Here is a 25,029-nt window from a genome sequence, read left to right on the forward strand (position 1 = left end):
TTCATGATTTTACAGGGTATACTTGTTGAAGATATTGGACGATAATTCAACGGTGACTGTCTATTACCTGGTTTACGGATCGGAATAACCTTTCCCACTTTTCAGTCATCAGGCATGTTTTTTCATTTTTTTCATTTCATTTATTTACCTTAAAGACCTCACTAGGGGGTATTACAGGGTATTATTATTAGGGTATTGTGACCTGTCGAAAGGGACTGAGAATACAAAAGGAACAGGCAGTTTGCAGAAATACTTATAGTATTTAGTAAAAACTTCATAATACAATAAAAACAATAATTTCATCCAAGCCAGCTGACGGTGTGACCTTGAGATGCCCAATCTGAGATAGTAGACCATTTGTGGAAAATACAATCTCGCGAATAGTTAGTTAACTGGTAGTAGTTATTTGTAAGGAAAAAAAGAATGTCACACTTATGAGTGAACACATTTGCAAAAGCGATGTTAAATGCATTTGCACTTTCTGCGTCACTTACAACTTCATTCTATTCCTCAGCAACTGTAATTGTGCGTTTGTGTTCCGGGTTCACCACGTGCAAAACTGCTGCGAATTACGTGTTAACACATTAGGAAGGTGATTGTGAAAAAAGTTGGACTTAGCGTTGCGTATTGCTGCGAGGTATGTGGTTTCCGCTGAATAGTATTTGTCCCATGTACTTGGGCTTTGTCGCAGTTTTGCAGCTCGGAAATAACATTTTTTTATTAGCACGGAAGCTGCACACCGGTATATATTTCTCAATTAATTCACGTACTTTGTTCTTGAAAAGCAACACGTTGTCTTCTACAGAATGCTTAGGAAAAGCTGTTTTAACTATATAGCTGTTTCGAATATTCTACGATGAATCACATCCAGGTCATCCATCAGGTAATTGAGAAATCTGCGGAGTACAATCCACCTCTTTATATGGCTTTCATAGATTAGGAAATTGCATTTGATTCAGTAAAGATACTAGCAGTATTGAAGGCATTGCGTAATCAAGGACTACGGGAGGCATGCGTGAATACCTTGGGAAATACCTACAAAGATTCCACAGCTACCTTGGGTCTCCACAAGAAAAGTAGAAAATAACTTATCAAGAACGGGGTCAGGCAAGGAGACACAATCTCTCCAATGCTGTTCACTGCATGCTTAGATGAAATAGTCAAGCGATTAGACTGGTACGGCTTAAGAGTCACGATCAACGGCGAATATCTCAATAGCGTTCGGTTTGTAGATGACATTTTCCTGTTCAGAAACACTGCGGATGAATTACAACAAATGATTGAGGACATTAACCGAGAAATTCTAAGAGTAGGGTTGAATATTAATATGCAGAAGAGAAAAATAACGTTTCATAGCTTGGCAAGCGAACAAGAATTCGTGATTGCCAGCCAGCTTCTGGAGCCTGTACAAGAGTACGTTTATCTAGGTCAATTACACGCAGGGGACACTAATCACGAGAAGGAAATTTACAAACGAATAAAAATGGGTTAGAGTGCATACGGCAGGCGTCACCAAATCCTGACTGGAAGCTTACCACTGTCGTTGAAAATAAAAGTTTGCAGTCATTACATTGTACCGGTGCTAACACATGGAGCAGAAACTTGAAGGTTAACAAAGAAACTCGAGCACAAGTTAAGGACTGCACAAATAGAGATGGAATGAAAATTTTTAGGTGTAACGTTTAACGACACGAATACACTGGCGTTGATCAGAGAGGAGAGGGTGATAGCCGATATCTTAGTTGACGTTAAGAGAAAAGAAATGGAGTTGGGCAGGCCACGTAATGCGTAAGGCAGATAACTGGTGGTCATTACAGTTACAGAATGGGCGCCGAGGGAAGAGAAGTGCAGTCGAGAAAGGCAGAGAATTAGGTGGGGTGATGAAATTAGGAAATTGGCAAGCTCAAGTTCGAATCAGCTAGCGCAAGACAGCGGTAATTGAAACTCGCTGGGAGAGGCCTTCGTCCTGCAGTGGACATAAAAATATGCTAGTGATGATGATGGTGACGATGATCTAGTTTAGTAAGCACAAAATTTGTGCGCAAGTTTACGGACGGAGGGCGGCGAGAGAAAGAGGGGTAGTCTAATAGATGCAAGCAACCTAAAAGCGTCAGCTACAAGCTGTAATATATGAACAAACTGATTCAAAGCAATTGTGATGATATTACCAAGGTTATGTGAGCTGTTCAAGAATAACTGAGTGAAAAGCATGCAGGTAGGTTAGTGCGCTTTCGTGATACTTCCAAGAACTTGCACTTAGAAACATTTAGCTGCATAAGGTACTCAGCACACCAGTATCCTGTAGTTTTTAGGTCGTTCTGAAGCAACAATTGATCGCTAGGAAAGAAAATTTGACAGTAAAGGATACAGTGAAGAGGTGCGGGGGGGGGGGGGGGGGGGGTGCGAGGTAGTGGAAAGATGGATGGTTGATGTGATACTGGACGGACGATCATTTATAAAGAATAACATCACTGGGCCGAGCGCAGACCCTTGTGGAAGCTCTCTCTCTCTCTCTCTCTCTCTCTCTCTCTCTCTCTCTCTCTCTCTCTCTCTCTCTCTCTCTCTCTCTCTCTCTCTCTCTCTCTCTCTCTCTCTCTCTCTCACACACACACACACACACACACACACACACACACGCACACGCACACGCACGCGCGCACGCACGCGCGCACGCCCTCACTCACTCACTCACTCACTCACTCACTCACTCACTCACTCACTCACTCACTCACTCACTCACGCACGCACGCGCACACAAACGCGCGCGCGCGCATATATTAATAAATCTACACAAGAGAACAGTATAAAAATAAAAATAAAAACACAGTCAAATGTTTTCACTATCGCACAGAGTGAAACACCCTAGACACACTCTACAAATACAAACGTTTTGATAAAAGCTCTGAATTTATGCACGAATAATATAGAGTGGACGTATGACCTGTGGCAAGCACAATTACTTTGCTCATGAATAAATGCATCATTTAAAAGCAGAGCGTACAAGAAGTCCGTGGCGCGTTAAAAGTACACCAAAGCACGTAAAGTCTCAAATGGTGCGACAAAGTCATTATGGCGTTGTTGCGAGGCGTAATTTATGTCACTTAATTGTACTAATCACAAGCAACTAATGAGATCACTGTCCACAAAAAGATCACGCATGGCTTTTACAGCTCCTCTTTGTTTATACGTCAGTTTAGTAAAGAGGATCTAAGTTTATGTGTAATTCCGTAGTAAGCCCGAAAAGTTGTGTTTCACATGAGTCGATTGGCTGAAAACCACGCTGGTTACTAAAGACCTATTGTCAATATGTTATACGACGTGGGAGCAAATTGTATGAATCAAGAGCATACAGGCGATACAGGGTAATGAAATTGGGTGATGTTTCGAAGTGTCTGTGTGGTCACCAGATCGACTTGAACACTTGTACAACCTTACTTATTTTCCATTCTCTAGGGAAGAAACTGTTTGCGACCGACTGCGGAAAAATGATTTTCACGTGGCTTCAGACAGTCGATATTGGTGCTTTGTTCGTACACGATGAAGCCTAGTAATACACTAAAGGCTTAGCACAGCTTGCAGCCAGTATATATAAAGACATTTAAGATGATAGCAGCAAAGAAAGAAAAGCTCACTGACTGGCCGCTCGATAATAATAATAATAATAATAATAATAATAATAATAATAATAATAATAATAATTGAATACACAACATGGTGGCTCAGCTATGTTTATTTGGTCCGACATCAGGTACAAGCGTAGCCTTGATATTCACTTAAATATCTGTGATTGCGAGTCGGTGTGGATTAAGGTTGACCACTCTGTAATAAGCATTAATAATAATATTGTCTTTGTTACCGTTTATCGATCACCGCATTCACCAATTCCTGCTTTTTTGGGAAGCACTTGACATTATTCTTGACTACATTCTTTCAAAGGAAAAAAAGCCCGTTGTTATCTTGGGTGACATTAATATTAATTTGCTTTATGCTTCCTCCTAATATCTAACTCAGAATGTCAGCTGTTTCCAAGGTCTTGAATCTCTACTCTCCCTTCCCACCCGCTGCACTGATTATGATAGTTTGGGAATACTTATTGACCATGCGCCTTCGAACCTTCTTCATACTCCCTCCGCATTCATTCTTCAAAGCAATATTAAAGATCATTTCCCTGTTGCACTTTGTTTTGAGAACAGTCCTCGCATTAATAGCCTAAACTTTGTTAAGAATAAGTTTGATCGCGACAAATTTATAGAAATGGTGTCTAATTCTGATTGGTATTGTGGCACTTCAATAAATAATGCTGAATCAGCATACACAGCTTTCATCTCTATAATATGCAATTGCGTATCTTCATCGACAACATAAAAAATTGCCGTAAACGTTATTCTTCGCCTAGAAACCCAAGGTTGACAGAGGGATTACTTATAGTCTGCGTAAGAAAGATAAATTATATTTTTAAAAAAAGACAACCATTTAATGTACATCTACTTGATAGTTACAAGCGGTATTGTAACACACTGAATGCTCTAATGAAGGATGCCAAAAAGCGCTATTATCAAAGCAAAATTAATTGTGCTGGCTCAGACATAAAAAACAATGGCGCTTCATCAATTCCTTTTTAAATATAACCATTAATCCGCCTGTAGCCCACATTCATCATGAAGGATCAGTAATATCTAACCCATTAGATATCGCTAACGCATTTAGTGACTACTCCTCTCCCATACCTGTTCAATTCTGTAAGCATGACGAACTTGATCATTGTGGTCACTCATTTTTTTTCTTTGTCCTGCTACTCCAGAAGATGTAAGAAGAAGATTTACTAGTGTAACGTCCTCTAGCGCAGGTATCGATACTATTTCTGCTAACCATGCGAAAACGATTGCTGATGATATTGCGGATGTATTGACCTACATAACCAATCTAATTTTTGAAACTGGTGTATTTCCCCGACAGTTAAAGATGAGTAAGGTTACTCCGGTATTTAAAAAAGGTGAGAAATGCTTAATTTCTTATTATAGGCCGATATGCATTATCCCCTTTTTTATCAAAGTAATTTAAAAACTAATCCATGTTCGCCTGTGTAATTACCTGACAAAATGTAACCTATTTCATCCGAACCAATTTAGATTTAGACAAGGATATTCGACTAACCTGGCCCTCATTTACTTTACAGATAAATGTTAACTAGAAATTGACAAAGGTAACTTCGTTGGTTTTTTTTTTTTTAGATTTTACTAAAGCTTTTGGGTGCACTTAATCATGACAGTCTTTTTTCTAAACTTGAGCAAAACGAGAACAAGGTGAAAGTGGGAGCCAATGTTTAGACAAGTTGACTTGTCTTCTTCAAGGCGACATATGCTTTCCTCACCACAGTATATATAGGTGGGGTTCTTCTAAAGGGGAGAGGGCGTAAGGAGGGTGAGTGCGCCAACGAGCGAAGGTGTGTTAGCTGCGAGGGTGTCGAATTGAGAATAAAGGAGTGCTGTGCACAAGGCCAGGGACACGGCCGTCTGTCAATCACGTGTCAACGGCCGTGTGTCAGCCGGCGTGTCAACGGCGTGCACAGCAGCTCTCGATTACCTGTTACGCTGGGGATCGTGGGCTATCGTGTCTCTGACAGAGGTGATAGAAGAGCGGCAGACACCGGTGCTCGCGAAAAAGAGAATTAAAGAAAATATTCAAATGGAATAAATAAAGAAAGAAAAATAAGGAAAAGAAGGAAAAAACTGAAAGAAAGGGCAAAAAGACACTAAGCAACCAAACTAAGTGTTGTTGCCTATAGCTTGAAACTTAGCATGGCGAATAGATTCTAAAGCTCCCTTTAAAACGTTAATGCCTGTTGGTTCTGTCTCGTTCGGAAAGACTTCTCCGATGCATGAGACAGGCAGCTGAGACCGTGAACTGTTTGGTGTACCTCCCTCGAGACGCGACTAGAGAATTCGCGGTAAGCGCTGAAAGTTTTTTCATTTTCTAATTTTCTTTTTGTTTTGCACACTTTTTAAGTGCTGTTCAATTCCGCCGAAAAACATATCGTGACTAGCCAGGATTATCTAGCCGCGCTCATGGCCGCTTGCATACGGGAGACTCCAAAACCACGATGTTAGAACCATTGAGAAATACTATGCCGTGCCATCGGCCGCGATCATCAAAACCCGTGTACCGCGGATAATTCAAGCATGTTTTCAGGCATTTGAGATATACTAAATGGGCTTAAACTGACTCTACCGACATGCCTCGAGCTGACTTTCTAATGAGAGCCCCCCCCCCCCCCCCCCCCCAAAAAAAAAAAGACATTGCAGCGCTAAAGGAAGAGAAAAAGTGATGAGAAGGTTTGCAGTAGCACACAAACAATAAGAAATGAATAACGTAACGTCAACAGTTGCAAAGTTCACATACAGATTTTCATCAAGTAAAAAAAAAAAGTTGTAGTTTGCGTCCAGTTATTTCTTCTACATTTGCACTTATATTCGCTTTCGCGGGTTTCCGTTTGTGCTCCTGTAGACCACGAACATGTATTCGCAACTGTGAATGGTCGTCGGTGCGCCTGTAGGGTTTGCCCAGCCGAGTTCACGGCCATCTGCGCACGTGTGATTCCGGAACTACGAGGCCAGGACCGTTTAGAAATCTATCACGGATAAATCAAAAGTTTTTAGGCGTGTAGGGCCCTCTGGGCTGTACTTGTCGGCCATAGCCTCGCCGCCTATGGGATTATCTGACTGAGCAGTGTCGAATGCTCGGTTGCCATAGTCGGAAGTTCGAATCCCTCTATAAGTTTTTTTTTACGATGGTGAGCTTGAAATTCACCTCCACCAGTGCACAACATCTGCAGGCTTGGAGTGACGCCTGTCACCGGCAAAAGATGCCGAGAGCGAATGGGGCTATACAAATCCCGGTACAAGAAAATTAGGAAGGCCCGCTAAGCTTCAACAAGACACTCCCTCACCAGAACAGGGATTGGCCTCCCTGGTGCAGTATTCGGACACCCCCTCCCAGATGGCTCACTCAATTATCTAATGGCCCTCAGTCCCCAGCAGCTACGGAACACCTGACCAAGGCGGCAGTCAGACCTGTAACGCAGCAGAGGTTACTAAGAATCTTTGCGTCCGATCAGGCCGCCAATGGAAACTGACCCTTGCAACGTTTAACACCCGAACCCTCTCGAGTGAGGCTAGCTTAGTAGGGCTCTTTGAGGAACTATCAGAAATTGTTTGGGATATCTTCGGCCTTAGTGAGATTAGAAGAACTGGTGAATACATTGCTTAATAACGGACATGTCCTCTGCTATAGAGGTCTCCTAGATAAGAAGCAATACTAGGTAGGACTCCTAATCCATAATGAGATTGACATAACCACATTGACGAATTCTACAGCATTAATGACATTGTAGCCGTAGTCGTAATCAAACTTAATAAGAGGTATATATCGAAGGTAGTACAAGCCACGCTCCAACATCCAGTCACGATGATGAGGAAGTAGATAAGTTTTATGAAGATGTTGAAAGCGCGATGAGAAAAGTGCAAACTCAGTATACTGTAGTAATGAGCGACTTCAATGCAAAATTGGGGGAAAAGCAGGGTGGTGGACAAGCAATTGGCAACTACGGCGTCCATTCTAGGAACTCTAGAGGAGAGATGCTGGTAGAATTCGCAGAAAGAAATAAGCTTTGAATAATGAACACCTTTTTCAGGAAGCATAGCAATAGAAAGTGGACCGGGAAATGCCCTAATGGTGAAACAAGAAATGAAATTGACTTCATACTTTCTGCTAATCCCAGCATAGTGCAGAACGTAGAAGTGATAGGTAGGGTAAAGTGCAGTGATCATAGGTTAGTGAGGGCTAGGATTCACCTCAATTTGACGAGAGAAAGAGCAAAATTGGTCAAGAAGAAACAGGTCAACCTAGAGGCAGTAAGAGTAAACGCAGAAAAATTTAGGCTGGTACATGCAAACAAATATGCAGCCTTAGAACGGAGAGATTATGATGACATGGAGCTAATGAATGAAACCGTAACTAGGCTCGCTTCAGAGGCAGCAATTGAAGTGGGAGTCAAGGCATCAAGGCAACCAGTAGGCAAGCTCTCCGAAGTAAGAAATGACCTAATAAAGAAACGACAAAGAATGAAAGCGTTCAACTCAACAGATAAGATAGAATTCGTGTAACTGTCAAAACTGATCAACACGGCGAAAATAAGTGATATTCGAAGCTATAACGTGAGAAAGACTGAAGAAGCCATAAAAAATGGACGCAGCCTGAAATCAGTGAGAACGAAACTTGGCATAGGGCAAACCAAGATGTATTCACTGAAAGATAAGCAGCGTAATATCATCAGCAATCTCGAAGATATAGTAAAAGAAGCGGAAGTATTCCATACTCACCTGTACAATACCCAGAGGAGTCAGGATACCTCCATGAGAAACAGTAATGAACAGTATACAGAAACTCCTCCTATAACTAGCGATGAGGTCAGAAGTACCTTGAAAGACATGAAACGAGGAAGAGCGGCAGGAGAAGATGTAATGACAGTCGATTTAATCAAAGATGGAGGAGACATAATGCTTGGAAAACTGGCGGCTCTTTATACGAAGTGTCTATCGACTTGCAAGGGTCTCAGAAAACTGGAAGAATGCAAACATCATACTATTCCGTAAAAAGGAAGACGTTAAAGAATTGCAAAATTACAGGCCCATTAGCTTACACCCAGTCTTATGTAAAATATTTACCAAAATTATCTCCAATAGCAAAAGGGAAACACTGGACTTCAGTCAACCGAGGGTACAGGCTGGCTTCAGGAAAGGATACTCTACGATGGATCACATCCATGTCATTAATCAGGTTATCGAGAAATCCGCAGAGTTCAATAAGCCTCTCTATATGGCTTTCATAGATTACGAAAAGGGATTTGATTCACTAAAGATACCAGCCGGCATAGAGGCATTACGTAATCAAGAAGTACAGAACGCTCAAGTAAATACCTTGGAAAATGTCTATAGAGGTTCTGCAGCTACCTTAATTCTACACAAGAAAAGCAGGAAGATACCTATAACGAAAGGGGTTATACAAGGAGACAAAATCTCTCCAATGCCATTCACTTCGTGCTTGGAAGGAGTATTCAAGTTATTAAACTTGGAAGGCTTAGGATTAAGGCTCGATGGCGAATATCGCAGCAACGGTCGGTTTCCCGATGACATTGTTCTATTCAGTAACAATGCAGACGAGTTACAACAAATGATTGAGGACCTTAACAGGGAGAGTGTAAGAGTGGGGTTGAAGATTAATATGCAGAAGACAAAGGTAATGATGAATAGCCGGGCAAAGAAACAGGAGTTTAGGATCGCCAGTCAGCCTCTAGAGTCTGTGAAGGAGTACGTTTACCTAGGTCAATTAATCACACGGAACCCTGATCATGAGAAGGGAATTCATTAAAGAATAAAAATGGGTTGGATCGCATACGGCAGACATTGTCAGCTCCTGACTGGAAGCTTACCATTATCATTGAAAAGGAAGTTGTACAATCAGTGCATTTTACTAGTGCGGACATATGGGGCAGAGACTTGGAGACTGACAAAGAAGCTTGAGAACAAGTTAAGGACCATGCAGAGAGCGATGGAACGAAGATTGCAAGGCATAACGTTAGGAGACAGAAAGAGAGCGGTTTAAATCGGAGAGCAAAAGGGTAAAGACAATATTCTAATTCACACCAAGAGAAAAAAAATGGAGTTGTGCAGGTCATGTAATGCGCCGTTTAGATGACCGTTGGCCCATTAGGGTTACAGAATGGGTACCAACAGTAGGGAAACGCAGTCGAGGACGGCAGAAGACTAGGGGGAGCGATGAAATTAGGAATTTCGCGGGCGCTAGTTGGAATCGGTTGGCGCAGGACAAGAGCAATTGGACATCGCAGGGAGCCGCCTTCGTACTGCACTGGAGATAAAAGAGGCTGATGATGATGATCATGATGGTTGCAATGTCTTGAACTTATGAATAAGGTATGATTCTCTGTATTTTCTTTTCCGTTTAACAGAAAGTTTAACTCTACATCTTAACAAGCAAATTATACGGAAGCGAGTGGAAAGCTTGGGGTATGTCTAGGAAGAGCGTGTAGACTGAGTGCATGTTTTGTCTTGAAAATTTGACCGATTTGAAATTCTAGCGCTGAGAGAAGGTCTGCAATGCTGTCCAGAGTTGAACGGCGGTGACGAAAGGCACTCATGAGATCACGGAAAAAAATTCAGCTTCTCTAGCCTGAGAACTAGACGAAATAGGACTATTCGCTTTGTTAACTTGATGACATTTGAAGTTTGTGATATTGGCCGGTAAGACTTGAGGTGTTTTGCAGGGCCCCAGGGCTTTAACATCAGTATTACCAAGGACGATTTCCATTCAGCACGGATTACACTGGTTCTCCATACTTCGTTATAGTCGTACAATATACGGTCATGAAAACTCACATCAGTGTTACGCAGTATCAATGTACGTCACACTGTCTTCACCTGGGGCAGTGCGGCGTTCAGAGAGGCTGAGCGCGTGTCGGAGCTCCTCAAGAGTAAAATCTGCGTCGTCCATCTGCAGGCAGGGGCATAGGAAGCAGTTATGGTGCTCTGACTTGTAAAAGGAAAGAAGGTCGCCATTTGTGGTGTCACTGGGTATAGGAGAGGCGAAAAGGTCTCCAAATGCCTCCGCTAAATCTTTTGGGGACTGGCCATTCGCTATGCACAATGCAGCCGTAGAATACTTGCAGCTTTCGCTTGCAGTATGCGCCATACACTTCCAAAACCACTTCGAGTATGCCGCGAACTACATATGCCTACCCAGCTCTTGCGAGGATGCTGTTTTGTATGCCGCCGTATGGCTGCATTAGTGCGGTTATACAGAGTCCAGTCAGTGCATCGGTGAGAGCACTGCGCCTGCCTATATGCGCGGCGTCAACGTGCAGGGGGCCGCAAAAGCTTAAGATCGAGGTTCGGTTTCCCGATACTTCTTCGTCGTCGTACTGTAGCTTGTCGTAAACACTCACTCATTCGTTTGAACAGACTGTCTTGAGATGGTGCTCCTGAGATCAGCTGATGGAACTTCTCCCAGTTTGTACGGTCTGGCGGCCTGCTGTATGTGTTGGTGTTAATCAAATAGGTAGGTGCTCTGAGCCTCACGGGTCAGCTTCGCAAAACCAAGCCAAACACACATCTGTCGTTGATATCACAAGATCTATTGAGGAATGCTCCTTTCCTCTGACTATAAATGTAGGTGAATCATCATTCAGTATTTGCACATCATTCTTAATAATAACGCGTTGATCTCTGCCCCACAACTGTCTTGGAGACGGGAACACTATCGCGGATGGCGGGCACTAAGATCTCCACTTAAAACAAAATGATGCACCACACCGAGGGACTAAGCACTCAAGTGGTGAGGTATCTAAAGAACGTGCATGCCAGTTGTGTATGCTTGCCACCGTCGTAGTCACATCCATGAGACTCATAGCAGCATCCAGCTGTACACTCAAACTCATCATCACAGATGTCGTCCGTGTCGAGAACCGTGAAATCCAAGTCAGCGCGTACGTATAGTGACGGTTTTGAAGCATTGCACATATGCGCCGCGACCACACATTGACAAGAGCCACAGGCTGGTTCCGCGCATCGAGTGTTACTGTGGACACCCACGAAGTGTGGCAGTCGTTATTCGTCTTTTCTTGTTTAAGTTTCCTGAAGTGCTATAACATATGGTGCAGTATTCAAAGCGATGAGTCGAAGAACTAGGTCAGCGTGCCGCGTTCGCAGCGACATGACATTCCATTGCAGCACAAAGGGGCGTGGCTCCTGACAAGTGTTAAGATTATTTCCGGTAAAACCTCCAGTGAAGGCCATCGAGGTCTTGAACGAGGACCTCCAAAAGTTGCTCTGCTGCTGACGCTGCTTGTGTCTGACGACCGGTGATTAGAGATCTGATGATGTTGACAAGCATCTTCAGAAGATTGACAAGTTGCACATCATCGTTGGCTGAGACCGATTTAGGTACTGTGTGCAATGTTCGACACTGTAGTCGTAGTCTTTGTAGAGACTTGTTCCGGCGATTTCCATGGCAGCGGTGGCCACGATATGACTCTGAGAGCGAAGAAGTTCGCCCCCTCATTTTCGATGCGCTGTGTCTTTGTAATTCTTTGAACGCGCTTTTTTTTTGGCTGAGTCGAGGCATTTGCAGTCGCTGGACCTGCACTACGGCGACGCGAGCTTTCATCTCCTGCTGCCTTCTTTTCGGCTTTCTCTTTTAGCGCCTTTAATTCATAATTCAAAGAAGGACATCCTTTATCCGTTGCCAAATGTTGATCATTAAAGTGTGGGCACCGATACGTCTGACTTTCACACAAATGTGTATGGTAATTTTCACAACATTTGGCACAGACAAGATCTCCGGTGCAAAAGCCCTGAAGATTACCAACCTTAAGATATTTATGATATTGTAAGCGTCTTGGTATGCAAGGCCGAACAGAATAGCGTACAATTCCAGCCTTTATATGACTATCCAGCTTTTCACAGGCAAACGATATCTTCGTACACTTTGACGAGCCCAGCCTTTATATGACTATCCAGCTTTTCACAGGCAAACGATATCTTCGTACACTTTGACGAGCCCAGCCTCCAAACGCTAATTATTTTGCATGGTGGCTTGCAAACGATCACGCTCTTAAAACGTTGTCTTTGAGTACCAAGTCCACATCAGATACGACACCTGCTATATGCGCACCCTGGGGTATGTAAGGCCGCGTGTGGACACCACAGATTTCAGACAAACCAAGCAGAGTTTGCACCATCTTATCATCTGTTGTGTCAACGGCAATGACATTTCTCCTGGGGGTTCACGGGAACCTCTTGGATTAGTGCAGGGGCAAGTTTGAAGAAATCATTAAGTTTCTGTCGCGAGATAGCATCGAGGCTTACCATCGCGTCGACGGGCATGAAACCTACTGTCGTAGTCACGATGTTGCTGTATATGATAGTCGCTTCGCTTGAGGACGATACCAGAGACGTCGGTCTTGAACCGCGCTGCTGCGGGTATGAAGGCATCCGAATCTTCCGATCTTGAGTCAGAAAGCTCATAGAATGGGTATATAACGCACTGCAACATAGTAAGTTTTATCGGCCCTTACCTTTGGGCACACACACAAAAGAAGGCATTTTGTTTATGATGAGAATAATCCGAAACTGAAATTAAATACAGATGGTGTCGCGATACAGGCATATACGTATGGTAAAGCGAAACCGAAGAAAGAATAGCTGCATCGCTTATGGTTGAAAGTTATTTCCTGTGCTCATTTCTTGCTGACGCGATCTGCGGTAGATCAGGAGCTATGGTGTTACGATGAGCACGAAGCCGAGGGATGCATTCCCAGCTGCGACAGTGGCATTCGGAGAGGGGAAGAATGTGAAGAAAAAAACGTGTTGTAAGGTTTAGCGGCGAACGTTAAAGTATCCTAGGCTTAGCTACTACCATTCCACTACGGCAGCCATCATGGACAGCCGTGTATCCGCAGGACCTAAAACCTTGTCAATTCAATTCTCTCCTGGCAGACATCTAGGCTATAAATGTATAATTTGTTTATAGCCGTTCACTGTATGCAACATTTTTCGCGCTTGTGTATTCATAACCAAAAGTATGTCTGTGCAAAATTGTAACTATACGGCGATGCTTCTCATCGGCCGGCTGCCTAAGTAGTTGGCTGACACTCTGAATAACGAAACAAAAGACGTGGTGAAGTACCGTGCCACCATTTTCTCTTTGTGCACACGAGGTTTTGGATCCTCCCCGTGGAACCACTGGAAATTCGGCGTTGTTGTTTGCCGGGGATCGCGGCCAATTTCCGCAATGAGGAGGCGTATGTAGCTTTGCTCACCAGTTTCGCTCGTGAACGGCAATGTGAATGAACAGCGAGCGCTGCTATAATAAATGATAGTGTCGTGACTTTAACATTGTAGACGCCCAGACGAACAATCTTACGGTGGCAGTATAGTTGTCGGCGTGCTGAAAACTGGCCGTATCCAAGACCGTCTTTAACGTAATCAGTGTAACGTTTAGTGGACGTTTTGGCGGGCATTAAGGGGATCAGCGCAGTTTCCAGAATTGACAACAAACGTGATGTACAGATATATACGCACACGCCAAGGCAATTGACTTAAACGAATGAGCTACAGAAAGCAAAATTCTACAGAAAAGACACGAGCGTTATCCGAATGTAGTCCAGCATGTACTTGGATAAGAGCAACGTTCGATCGCCGCGCATCTTCGGACGCGCTATCGGAAATAAGCCTCTGTCATCACTTGATTCCTAGTTTACTTATCCCCCGCTATCAATATCGTCCGGTATGACTGTAACGTCGATTATGGGTCAGTTCTCTTCGTTGGAAGATTCTGACAGAAATTCCAGCGTGTGGGCTATTGAGGTCATGCGCAGCCATGCCGAAGACAAGTCACGCACAAACCGACGCAGCACGGAAACAAAAGTTGGTAAGGTGCTTCGAATTTTTGACAGACTTTGCCTGGAGGCTGGGGGGCATAAGAGAGGCGCGCAACTATGAGCAAGAGCATGACTTCCATTAAGCCTGTTGGTGCACATTTCAATAAAAAACGAAATAAAGCACCCAGATCTGTAAATTTAAGTTCCCTAGCGTTCGTTAATCTTAGCGCAAAGCGGTAGTTATGTTGGACGCCTTCGAGATTCGGGTACCACCTACTTCGCCAACAACTGAAGGGCTACGGTGGTTCCCCTTTAAATGAATTTTTCCTCCGTATTGTACAACTGGGACTTCGCTGCGGTAATTGTTCACAACTACAGAAAAAATAACCGTTATCGCCTATCGACAGCGTTTTTCGAGTATCGCATTACTCGTGGGAGGAAGCCGTCGCTTTTGCGTGCGTTGGTAATGCTCTCGACTCGCTCAAGGCTAATTCAAATGTGCCCGTCGCTTTTCCCACTCTCGTCTCGCGTAGATGTTAATCTCAAACCAGCCTCGGGCAAACGCGCTGCAACTGTGCTCTCCGGCGATCAGCGGGCGTGAGACTTTTACCGATGGTGCGCTGCCTAATTTCTATTCCGTGTTGATTGCTTGCTACACGTCGAGACAACGAAGCGGGGGGGGGGGTCTTTGTTTCTTTAACGTGCTCTCTTGTTCCGAGCCAAGCTGCGCCAATGCTTTTTGATTAAAGTATCCACTGTAAACATGCCAGACGCTCATTAGTACAAGGGATCTTTTAGCTTACAGATAGTTCTGTGTACATTGCCTCCACGCAGTGAGCTGGCGCAGTTCGTTGCTATCGTTTTATAACGACCAAACACGGTCTACGTACATTTTTTGGTTACTTTTTTTCACAACACAAGCTACCATGCTTAGCACTTCTATTTGCCTTACCGGCTCTGAAAGTTGTAAGAGAATTTCTGTCTCAAGCGCTCACCGACGGCGATAAATGGAAGCAATCATTTTTTTTTTTTCGCAACGAAACACCTAATATGTCACTGCGGTTTGGGGAAAACCTGGATCGGATTTGTTGCCTCTTCGACGTCTGTGGCATCCGGCATGCTGAATTCGGGGTCGCAGATTTATTCACGCCTCGACGGCTGCATTAATGTTGGAACGCAGAACGAAAACGCCCATGTGTGTATATTTCGGTACGTGCTAAAGAATCTCAGGTAATCAAAATTAACCCCAAAACTATCCACTACGCCGTCGCTTACTTTTGGTGGTGAAAACTAAGTAAACAATTTAACGTCTCGCTGTACATATCCTCCTCACTGCCTGCTATGTGCTCTCATTGAGGCTATATATAGTGCTGGAAAGGGCACTGCACTCAAAAGCTGAACACCTTTTTTCTCACATCTTTCGTTTTCTTTTTATACGGAGCAAAGCGAAAAGAAATGTTTCTGCTTGTGCAGCGTGGCCTATCAACTGAGTTCGCGCTCTATAGGACTCTGACGACTTTTTCTGCATGAAATGGAAATCGGGGTACCTAAAACAGGCGGTTAATTCCAATATTATGCTCTATCAGACACACAACGTCTGTTAAACGCAACACAAATTTTGGGCGCCGAAGAAACATGGAAAGATTATCCATGATCCTCAAACTATACTTTTGATCACAAAATGCTTATTGCACAGCGATGACGCGTTGGTCTGCCGTTCTGAGGGAATAACGGGAAGTGCTTTTATATGGTTGAAGAGGGAGCTTGCCTCACAGGTGGTGCATACAACTGGCGCAGCAGACCCGACTCTTTGGCGAAAGCCGAGAGAGAGAGTCGTATTGGCCGCTCCACGATCCTCTACAGTGCTGACCAGTCGAATCCGTTCCTAGCAGCCGGCAGCCTCTTCTATGCCGAAGGTGTCTCCCGCGCGCCATACTGTGGAGTCTTGGGGCCATACGAGCCTATTCGCTGTATATATATCAAGGGATTCTACGCAGTCAGGCCAGCGCCAACGGCGGCGCTCGCAGCAAGACGTTGTCCTGCCACCGCTTTCTTGTATATCCGCTAAAAGAGGCGGCGCCTGAAAGGCACACCTGTGTGTTTTCCTTTCGCGTCTCTTGTGTTTTCGCGCACTTAGTACTTTGAACACTGAAGCGAAGAGTTGTTATACGCAGAAACGTGCGCGGCATCATTTCCTTTCCTTGTATGGGCGCTTCAGTGAGCATTCTGCACTATACGTCCAAATGTCGGGCTCTTATATGCGAACGAAAAGTATCCCATGACTGTGTCACCTGATGCAGATCATCGCGTGGTGGGCTAAAAGCATCTCGCGCTCTGTGCAGGAGGAGATTCAAAAGCTGGCGGCCCAGATCGAATTCATGAAGATCGTTCACATGGAGATGAACAACCGCCACCTGAAGCCCAAGCACGGGGGCTTCTTCAGCAGCAGCAGTCAGGGCAACTCCACCCAGAGTCCCGTGGTGAAGGCGATGTGCATCAAATTCGACAACACCGACTCACCTGGCTCGCGCATCTCGCCCGCCGCCGAGCTGGTCAGCGAACGAGTGTGAGACCTGTTCTTCCGACGAACTTCTGAGGCCGATATTGTTTCAATGACAGTGCTGGTTGTGTTGTGTCCTGTCTGCGATGTCCAGAAGTGACTCTGTAGTGAGTTAAGCGACCACCCCAGTTTAGCAACCTTTGGGCGAGCTTGGCGACGCTCGGCACTGGCCCTATGAGGCGGTAACGCCGTTGGCGCGTTCGCCAGGTGGGCCAAACGGGAGTGTCGGCAGCGGAGGCCGCGCGGGCTTATGGAGCGAGTGCCTGGTGTCTTCATTTTGCCATCGCATACATCATGCGATGGGCACAACGTGTTTATCGTGCACTGCAATCACGAACATTTACCTGAATCCACAAACATGATGCAGTTTTCCTCAGTAGTGCACCGTCGCAAAGAAAAAAGAAATAAAGAAAGGGAGAGAGAGAAGGCTTACGGCCGAGAGAGCTGTGACCTGCCCGTCCGAAGGCGGCGCTATAGCCAGCGCCTTAAACGCGTGCCAAATCTACACGGCTCTGTACTCCAGTAAATACGCTAGTGGATACCACGCGGCGCAGTAAACAAGTAGGTTGTCAACTCGGGAACGCAGATGCGAAACAGCGGTCAGCTTTGCAATAGACTATATATATGGCTATATGATTTGCTTAAATGCTCCAACGGTTGCTGCAACAGCGCTGTGCTCGGTTCAACGGAATGTAGAGAGATTAGCGTTCTTGAAAAGATGCACCTGGGCATAAAAACAAGTAAAGACACAATGCTTCATTTCGTTACGTCTTCTAATGCAGTTTCGCACGGGTGTGAAAATATAACATTGTTTAATTTCTTGATCTCAGTGAGGTTTCTGAGCGAGATATCGCTCACATTTGATCATCCTACTTAAATTCTTCCATCGCCGAAGCGGTCGCAATACAAGATAAAAAGACACTTGTTCTTTATAATGCGTACGACATGAACCGATATCCTGGAGGCGCATTTTCAAGAGTCGAGCAGGAAATGCTAGCACGACGGTCGAAAGTGAACTGAAGTTTCCTGCTCCTTTTAAGAGCACCGTATTTCGTGTGATGACATTTAAGGGCACTTTGGTACATGAAAATTTGGTACATGAAATATAGACCGATATTCTGCAACGCGGCAACATCAAAAAAAAAAAAAAGCATGTTTGGGACCCTCGCTTGTACTTCGTATTTTAGGCGTAACAGCTACGAACACTTTAAGTATCCGCACTGCTGATCCTGTAATGCCAGAAATGGTAAACCCATGTGGGGCATGACTGCCTTCAATAACCCTACGTATTTTTGTACGCTTAGTGTAAAAGGCCACATAGCGCAGGTTTTATGCAAAGTAAGACCCTTCACATCACCACTTCCTACCACGTCGCCAATCGTAGCTATAGCGTTCTACGACAGGCCGGCTGTTGATCGCTTTCGAGGGTGGCTTTGAAAAAAACATACTCGCGCCTCACGCGAACGACGGAAGGCTGCGATTGTCTCGAGCACACCATGGATGGGAAGGAAGGCGATTGGGGGAAGCAACAACGTACGTGTCGGAGAAAACAGTGCCGCCAGAAGATCTTGTCCGATGATACCGCAAGATGTGCAGTCACATTTTTTGTGTTCTGTGTCACGCAGCGTACCTATACATCCACAAGCATAATCACAGGATGTGAATCTTATTTCGCAGTTTCACTGAGAAATCTGCACTTGGAGTCTAGCTGTCTGAAATGTTCCTCACTCTGTGTGCCACTGTATACTGTTCCTTCGAGAAAGAATCCCACGTGTGAATGAGGCGAGTCACGTTGTCGATGCCTTTTCTCGGAGCCTTGCCCGGAGATGGAAGGTTGTCGTTGTTTGTTGAGTGAAAGGTGGTATTTCGTGTAGTTCTGTTGTGCCGTGCATCATCACTGCTTGTGAAAATGTGGAAGCCAATGTGATGGAGACGTTGGGCGTGTTTCTGACACGGTCAGCAGAAGGCGTCCAGTGAAACTGACGTACCTAAGCTGTAGTCGTTGTAGGTCATCGATGTTCTTCTCAATACCCTATGGTTTTTTGCCACTAGCTGGTTTATTACATTTGTAATCGCTATCGTTTCCCCGTGATATACTTTTTTCTTGAGACGCCTTCGCTCAACAAGCTATTATTCGAAGTGTAAAAAAATAAGTCCCGCAGTTCAGATATCAACGTCAAAAAAAAAAAGAAAGAAAGGCGGAGTTCCTTTACTAGTTCGACGCAGACGCACCTTATAGTATATATATATATATATATATATATATATATATATATATATATATATATATATATATGAAGCTAAAGACAGGTTGATATGAGATTATTTTAATCTCAACGTTCCGTGAAGAAAAAAAATTTTTTGCACCTATCATTTATACGTGTGTAGAACAGACTCATATATTCCTGTTGTCACCATGTATATACACCAAAAATAGACGAGAATCATTGTCCCGCTGTTCAATGAAACCGCAGTATACGCACTGTGCAGAAAATCGGCTAGTTGTCCAATAGCTGGAGTGATAGCTCTTGTCAAAGAAGCGTACAGCACGTAAGCAAAGTCGAAGTTTTATAACGAACATTGTAGGTCAGTTGTGTTTTCTTACTATTAGCGTGCAATCATGACTACGTCCGTTGTAATTGCGCAACGCTCTCAACTGACGTTACTTGTTTGATATTGTGCTGGGTAGGAGGAATAAAGTAAGCTTTAGAAATAACGCAAAGAGACTACTAAGCTTGACCAATCAGCTACGTTCCTTAGGTTTACACTAAAAGTGAAGAAGGCCTCATATGGGACAGCATTTCGTTGCTTGTTTTTTGTTACAGTGTGGTTGAACGGCTGTCAGCCGTGTGTACTAAATGCTGGTTATCTTGCAACATGGCGTCATTAAATTCGCAACACGCACACCTGAATTCTTCGCAGTTCGATTTTCGCTGCACAGAAAAAGTGGTCAGTGACTATTTCTAACGGTGCCTATTCGCTCCTCGCAACCTCAATCTTCCAAATGTGCAAGTACACAATCTTTCGCATTGGAAAACGGCATGAGCCTATACACATACGCATCGGCTTTTCTTCAATATCGTTTGTTGGAAGTGCGTGGCTAAGCAATATATCTATAGTTATACTTGCGCAGTCCATTTTAGAACTTGGTATCTTAAGTAAGGAGCAGTAGTCCGCACAAATGCATTGTTAATTGTCCATGATTTCTAGCGATTGCTTTTTTTTTTCTCGTCTACGCATGTGAAACGTCCTACTCTGTTCACTCTAGCGTTTGTGTCTGTGTCCAAAAGCTTACCGCCAGTTGTTTATAGTCTGAGCAGTCGCTTCTCGAGTTATACGTCGAGTTACGTTGAAATAGGATGCGAAGGTGGCAAGGCACCTCCCGAAATACTTTGCTTGAGAAAATGTTTTCTTCCCTTTCGTGAAGACCCAGGCAATTCAGGCCAGCTCACATAGGCCCTGGGCTATTCTGCCAGCTCATATCCGCGGACAACTAATCCTTTCTCTCTTGGTCGTTGATTTCATAAATTAAAGAATAATAAAAAAAAATAGGCGATTTCGAGTGAACACCGTTCAGGCTTCGCGAAGCCCACCTACTTTTGGCCGTGCAATGTAATGCGAATGTTTGACTGAGAAGCCTGTTATCTTTGACATGGAACAATCTCTGAACGGCGCTGTGCCGTAGAATATGCAGTGAGCAGCAGTGCAAGTGGTGAGCACTTTATTTGTCAAAATAGTCGTGAACGCGCTCACTATGGGTCGTGCTGTATAATCGACTCGTAAATAGTAGGTTTCGAGGCGTACCAAGAAACAGTGTACCAGTCACATGGTGTAGAATGGCGGCACACGCGCTACGCGCAGTCGATGAGGCACCTGCCTCATGTCCCCGATGAAAAACCCCGTCAACTTACAAGTACCTTCGAACTCCGCATTTCTGTGGGTGTGTTCTTAGTGTAAATATCAGTCTGTGACGCGTAGTTAAATATCAACGTTTCCAATAACATTGCCATTGAATGTTTCACAGCGCCGTGCGGGTTGTTATTATAAAGTATTTTGCTGATGGTTTCTTTTTCTTATTTCTCTTTCATTCTGTCTTTCTTTTCTTTACTGCTATCATTTTCCGCAGCTGAGCTTCAGGAGACCGAGACATATACTTTCTCGGTTGTAATCAGCCTGATAATTTGTCTTACCATAGGAAATCAAAAGGACAGCACACCAGATCGTTTGAATCTTCTATGAGCTGATTTGAACAGAGGATTTGCACTGCTGAATGAGACATAAATAGCTTACAGGGGCCGGATTCACGACTTTCAAGGCTGGAGCGTTAGTACGGAGCGCAGATTCACACTTGCCAGTGTCTTGGCCGTAAGGCGCTTGCTGCAAGCGCTTATTACGAGCTAGGCAAGAGTACAAAGCGCAGTTATTTGCCTTTGTCCGTGGTTTTCGGAAAGAAAAAAAAAATGTGACCTTGGGACACACTTCCACTTGCGATATTGCGTATTGTACAAGCGTGAACCCGACCCCTTACTATTTTTCTGCCGCTAGTGTCGGAAAAGCAGTGCCAATACATTATTTTTCAAGCTGTCCTGTACCAGTTGCCTTAGCGGCGCCAGCCGCTGGGAGAACCAGTGATAAAAAAGCGATGCATAGTATATTCTGACCGGAGTCAGCAGAGCATGCCGCGTAAGACCGCATTTATTGCAAGCCGCGAAGACACGATTGTGTCATGTGTCGACGGCATTCATTTTATCAAACCTGAGAAACTGCGCAGCGCTGAAGTAATATGAGACTTTGCCTAGGCTGACTGCCGTAAAAGTGCAAGGTTAAGAAAGTTGCGCCCTAATATCAAATTTGACGCGCGTCATGGCGTTCACTCTATAGGTGCAACTCGCAGGGAAAAAAAGAAATAAACACGCGAAATTTTTCTTGCGTAGATAGACAGTGGTTTGTTACTTGTCGCCACAGTAATCCGCCGCCGTAACTTGAGGTATCGAATTAGGCAAGCGGCTAATCGACGAAACGTGGAAAATGGTTGGCTCCTGCAGCGAACACGCGCGCATATTCCTCGCGGCTGCTTGTTCACTTACAAAGTGGTTCAAATGAACAAGATCTTCCAGCCTGGGGGCGAGAAATATATAGCCAAAGAAAGAATGCAAATAGAAATGCGCTGACTTGGTGACAAGAGAAAAAATACTGCAAGTCACTGAGCGGACTTTATTCGAGTATGCAGCACAGGTTGCCCACAGTGGTTTTCGGGCAATTAGAAATAAAGCTATGTGGGAGCATGACGAATTTAGGACTAGTAATCTCCGTGTGGAATCGCTTGATGTCACGTGCTCATCAAACGCTCACAGACGCTAATACTATAAGTCAGATGTCATCAATTTAGTAAAGCTTACCATGCATGTTTTTGAAGACGTTAACAGCGATACAAATCACATTAGGGGCGCCCGTGGTCTCTGCATTGGTGTTATAGAAATACAGAAATAAAATCCCTTGATGCACAAAACTTGTCAGCCATACCTGTTCATAAAAGAACAAGCACAGCCACTGAGGGAAGAACGAAATTATTGTTGTTCCAAAATAGTTTCCGACCTCTTTGACTAAGCGGTCTAGAACGTGCTTTGTTTATTATATAGTGCTAGCTTGTTGCGGAATTAATAGTGTCTTTCGTGAGTTACACTTCAAATGGAAGGCTTAGTTACGCGTAACAGTGAAGATTTCATGGCGTCAACGATAAGCTAAATGTAACGAATGTTCCAGGTGTTCTTTTCTGCCTCTTAAGCCTAGAGACATTCCAAAACTCGAGCATGTTTGTTACGCCTAACCGGAGGTCTTTCAAGATTGCCAATAAAATTGACCACCTAAAACGGCTTTGTTAAGACAGGAAAACGAAGAGAAAATAGAAACTCTTTCTTCTGAAGGCACCCTCGAGGTGTCAGCTATATTTATCAGAGGTGAAAGATGGCCGTTCAGAAGAAGTGCATGTTTAGTAGTCGAATAAATTCGATTAGGCTGCATGAAACATAATTACTATTGCTTGGAAGCCTTTCCTCGTAATCATAATTCCTGCTAATTAGTAACTAAACTGGCGTCAAGATGTGCGCTAGTAAAGGTTCGGAAGTTAGCTTCATACATTGTATTATAGCCACACATCAGAACAAGCCATGCTATTGAAGTTATCAAAAGTGATTCAACAAGTGACGTCTTAGGCTGGAGCAAGGGTTCTTCTACTGATCGTATTTGGAGTCTAAAAGTTGTTGTATCCTAAGCATTTATATAGACGGCCGATACTACTTCCCAAGAGCCAACCATTAGAAGTGTACGTAAGTCAGTTTAATGCACGTCCAATGAACTATTTTACTTTAAACTGCTGTGTTATAAACGCATTTCTGACAAAGAGTTCATGACAAGGACAATTACGTACGCGGACGTATGTCATGATAACATTCATACCTGTGTGACATTGCTGCATTTTTAAAGCTGGAGTAAAGCATTATTGCGTGTTTGTGCCCGTCTAGGTCCAGAAAATGGGAGAATAACATTTGCAATTGCGTCGTGTTCACGCGTGATAATATGCAGCCTAAATAGTAGCTGCAGAACGAGAAGGTTCCACGATGTATTTTTGTAAACTTAAAATGTTGGGACACCCGTGATGGTTTAGACTGAATGTTAGTCCGTAGTGCTACATTTCACTCCTATTAGTCGGATTTAGGGCTAAAATACGGCACTTCAGAAAGTATCTATACGCCAGGGACAAGGTATCTTTTGTTCACAGTTGTTTGTACTTTCTTTGAAAGTTAACTTTCTTTTGTGCAATGCGGTTTTGCTGCTCTGTAATAGCTGTGAAAAGGTTGTGTGCCTAGTACTTGAACAACAAAAAATACCGATGGACATTTTATCACAATTTGTCGCATGTTGTGGCGTTGTTGTTGAATAAAGGTACATTTTTTTCACAAAAGATAAAAAACAGAGCGAGTTCTTGGGTTTACTGTAGTTTATTCTTTTCGGAACACTGCCTTTAATCGTAATAATGTGCGCTTACAGATACACAAAAAGGTTTCGTGGTGGCTGGGTCTGAAAGTATACTTTCGAGCCGCATTCGCCGCCATGGCCATGAGCGGTGCCGGCTAACACCCCCAGGGCCAGGATTACCAAACATTCACGAATATCCAAGATAATGAAAAAGATATTCAAAACCACAAATCGGTTGAACATTTAACGCGTCATACGGAGATTGTGGTTCTGGCTTCCACCAGCCTCCCCGATTGTGTCATTACTTTTCCATTTCAGTTTTTCTTATTATTATTGAAATTGAGTAAAAAACTCTATAAACACACGCGTTAGTATCTCCTATGCTTTCCTTAACTTCATTGTCTGTTGGGGAAATATGTGAGACTGTGTACAACATGTGTTTTGCGACTGCCCTGAGTACGTGTCACCGTGGAAGACGCTAGGTTCTACGCTGGCAGGCATCGGATGGCAAGCATTGTCGGAAGATGTTGCATTGGTTGCATTGAGTGGCCGGGGGCACAGCAGCAAAAGCAGCTACACGGGATATATGGCTTGTTTGCGGAGCATCGAACTGGACTCGAGGCTTAACAAAGCCACTGCGTTACATGGATGCGACATACGCATCGCTTCGTCCTGTTTTCATGATCATCCCCTTCTCCCCTTCCCCATGTGCAGAGTAGCAGGACAGAGAGCATAGCTCAGGCCGACCACTCTTCATTTCCAACAATAAATTCGCTTTCTCTTTCTCGTCTCTTGCTTCGTATGTTTCTCATAAAAAAAAAAAAAAAGGAGCAACTTGGCCCCCAATTTTCATTGCATTTTTTTTTTTTTGTAGCAAAGTCAAATAATGTCCAGTGCTAGTTCTGCGCATTTATTGTTCTGTGTCTCGTATTATTTATTCTATAGTAAAATGTTTGACATTGACATGCTTGGAAATTCTGGCTAACAAAACAAATCTACATAGTGGAAATAAAGGTAAAGAAACGGAGGAATGACCAACATT

General features: G+C 43.9%; 1 protein-coding gene across 2 annotated transcripts in view; it reads left to right on the forward strand.

The window, feature by feature from the left end:
* Positions 1 to 24,777, forward strand: part of LOC126545734 (probable G-protein coupled receptor CG31760) — a 211,909-nt gene extending 187,132 nt beyond the window's left edge. For both annotated transcript variants that reach the window (XM_050193686.3, XM_055061949.2), the window contains one exon: positions 16,795 to 24,777. In XM_050193686.3, the coding sequence (XP_050049643.2) occupies positions 16,795 to 17,022 (228 nt within the window). In that variant the 3' untranslated portion in view covers positions 17,023 to 24,777. The remainder of the gene's footprint in view (positions 1 to 16,794) is intronic.
* The last annotated feature ends 252 nt before the right edge of the window (positions 24,778 to 25,029 follow it).

The sequence above is a fragment of the Dermacentor andersoni genome, chromosome 1 (genome assembly GCF_023375885.2).
Source record: "Dermacentor andersoni chromosome 1, qqDerAnde1_hic_scaffold, whole genome shotgun sequence".
Taxonomy (NCBI): domain Eukaryota; kingdom Metazoa; phylum Arthropoda; class Arachnida; order Ixodida; family Ixodidae; genus Dermacentor; species Dermacentor andersoni.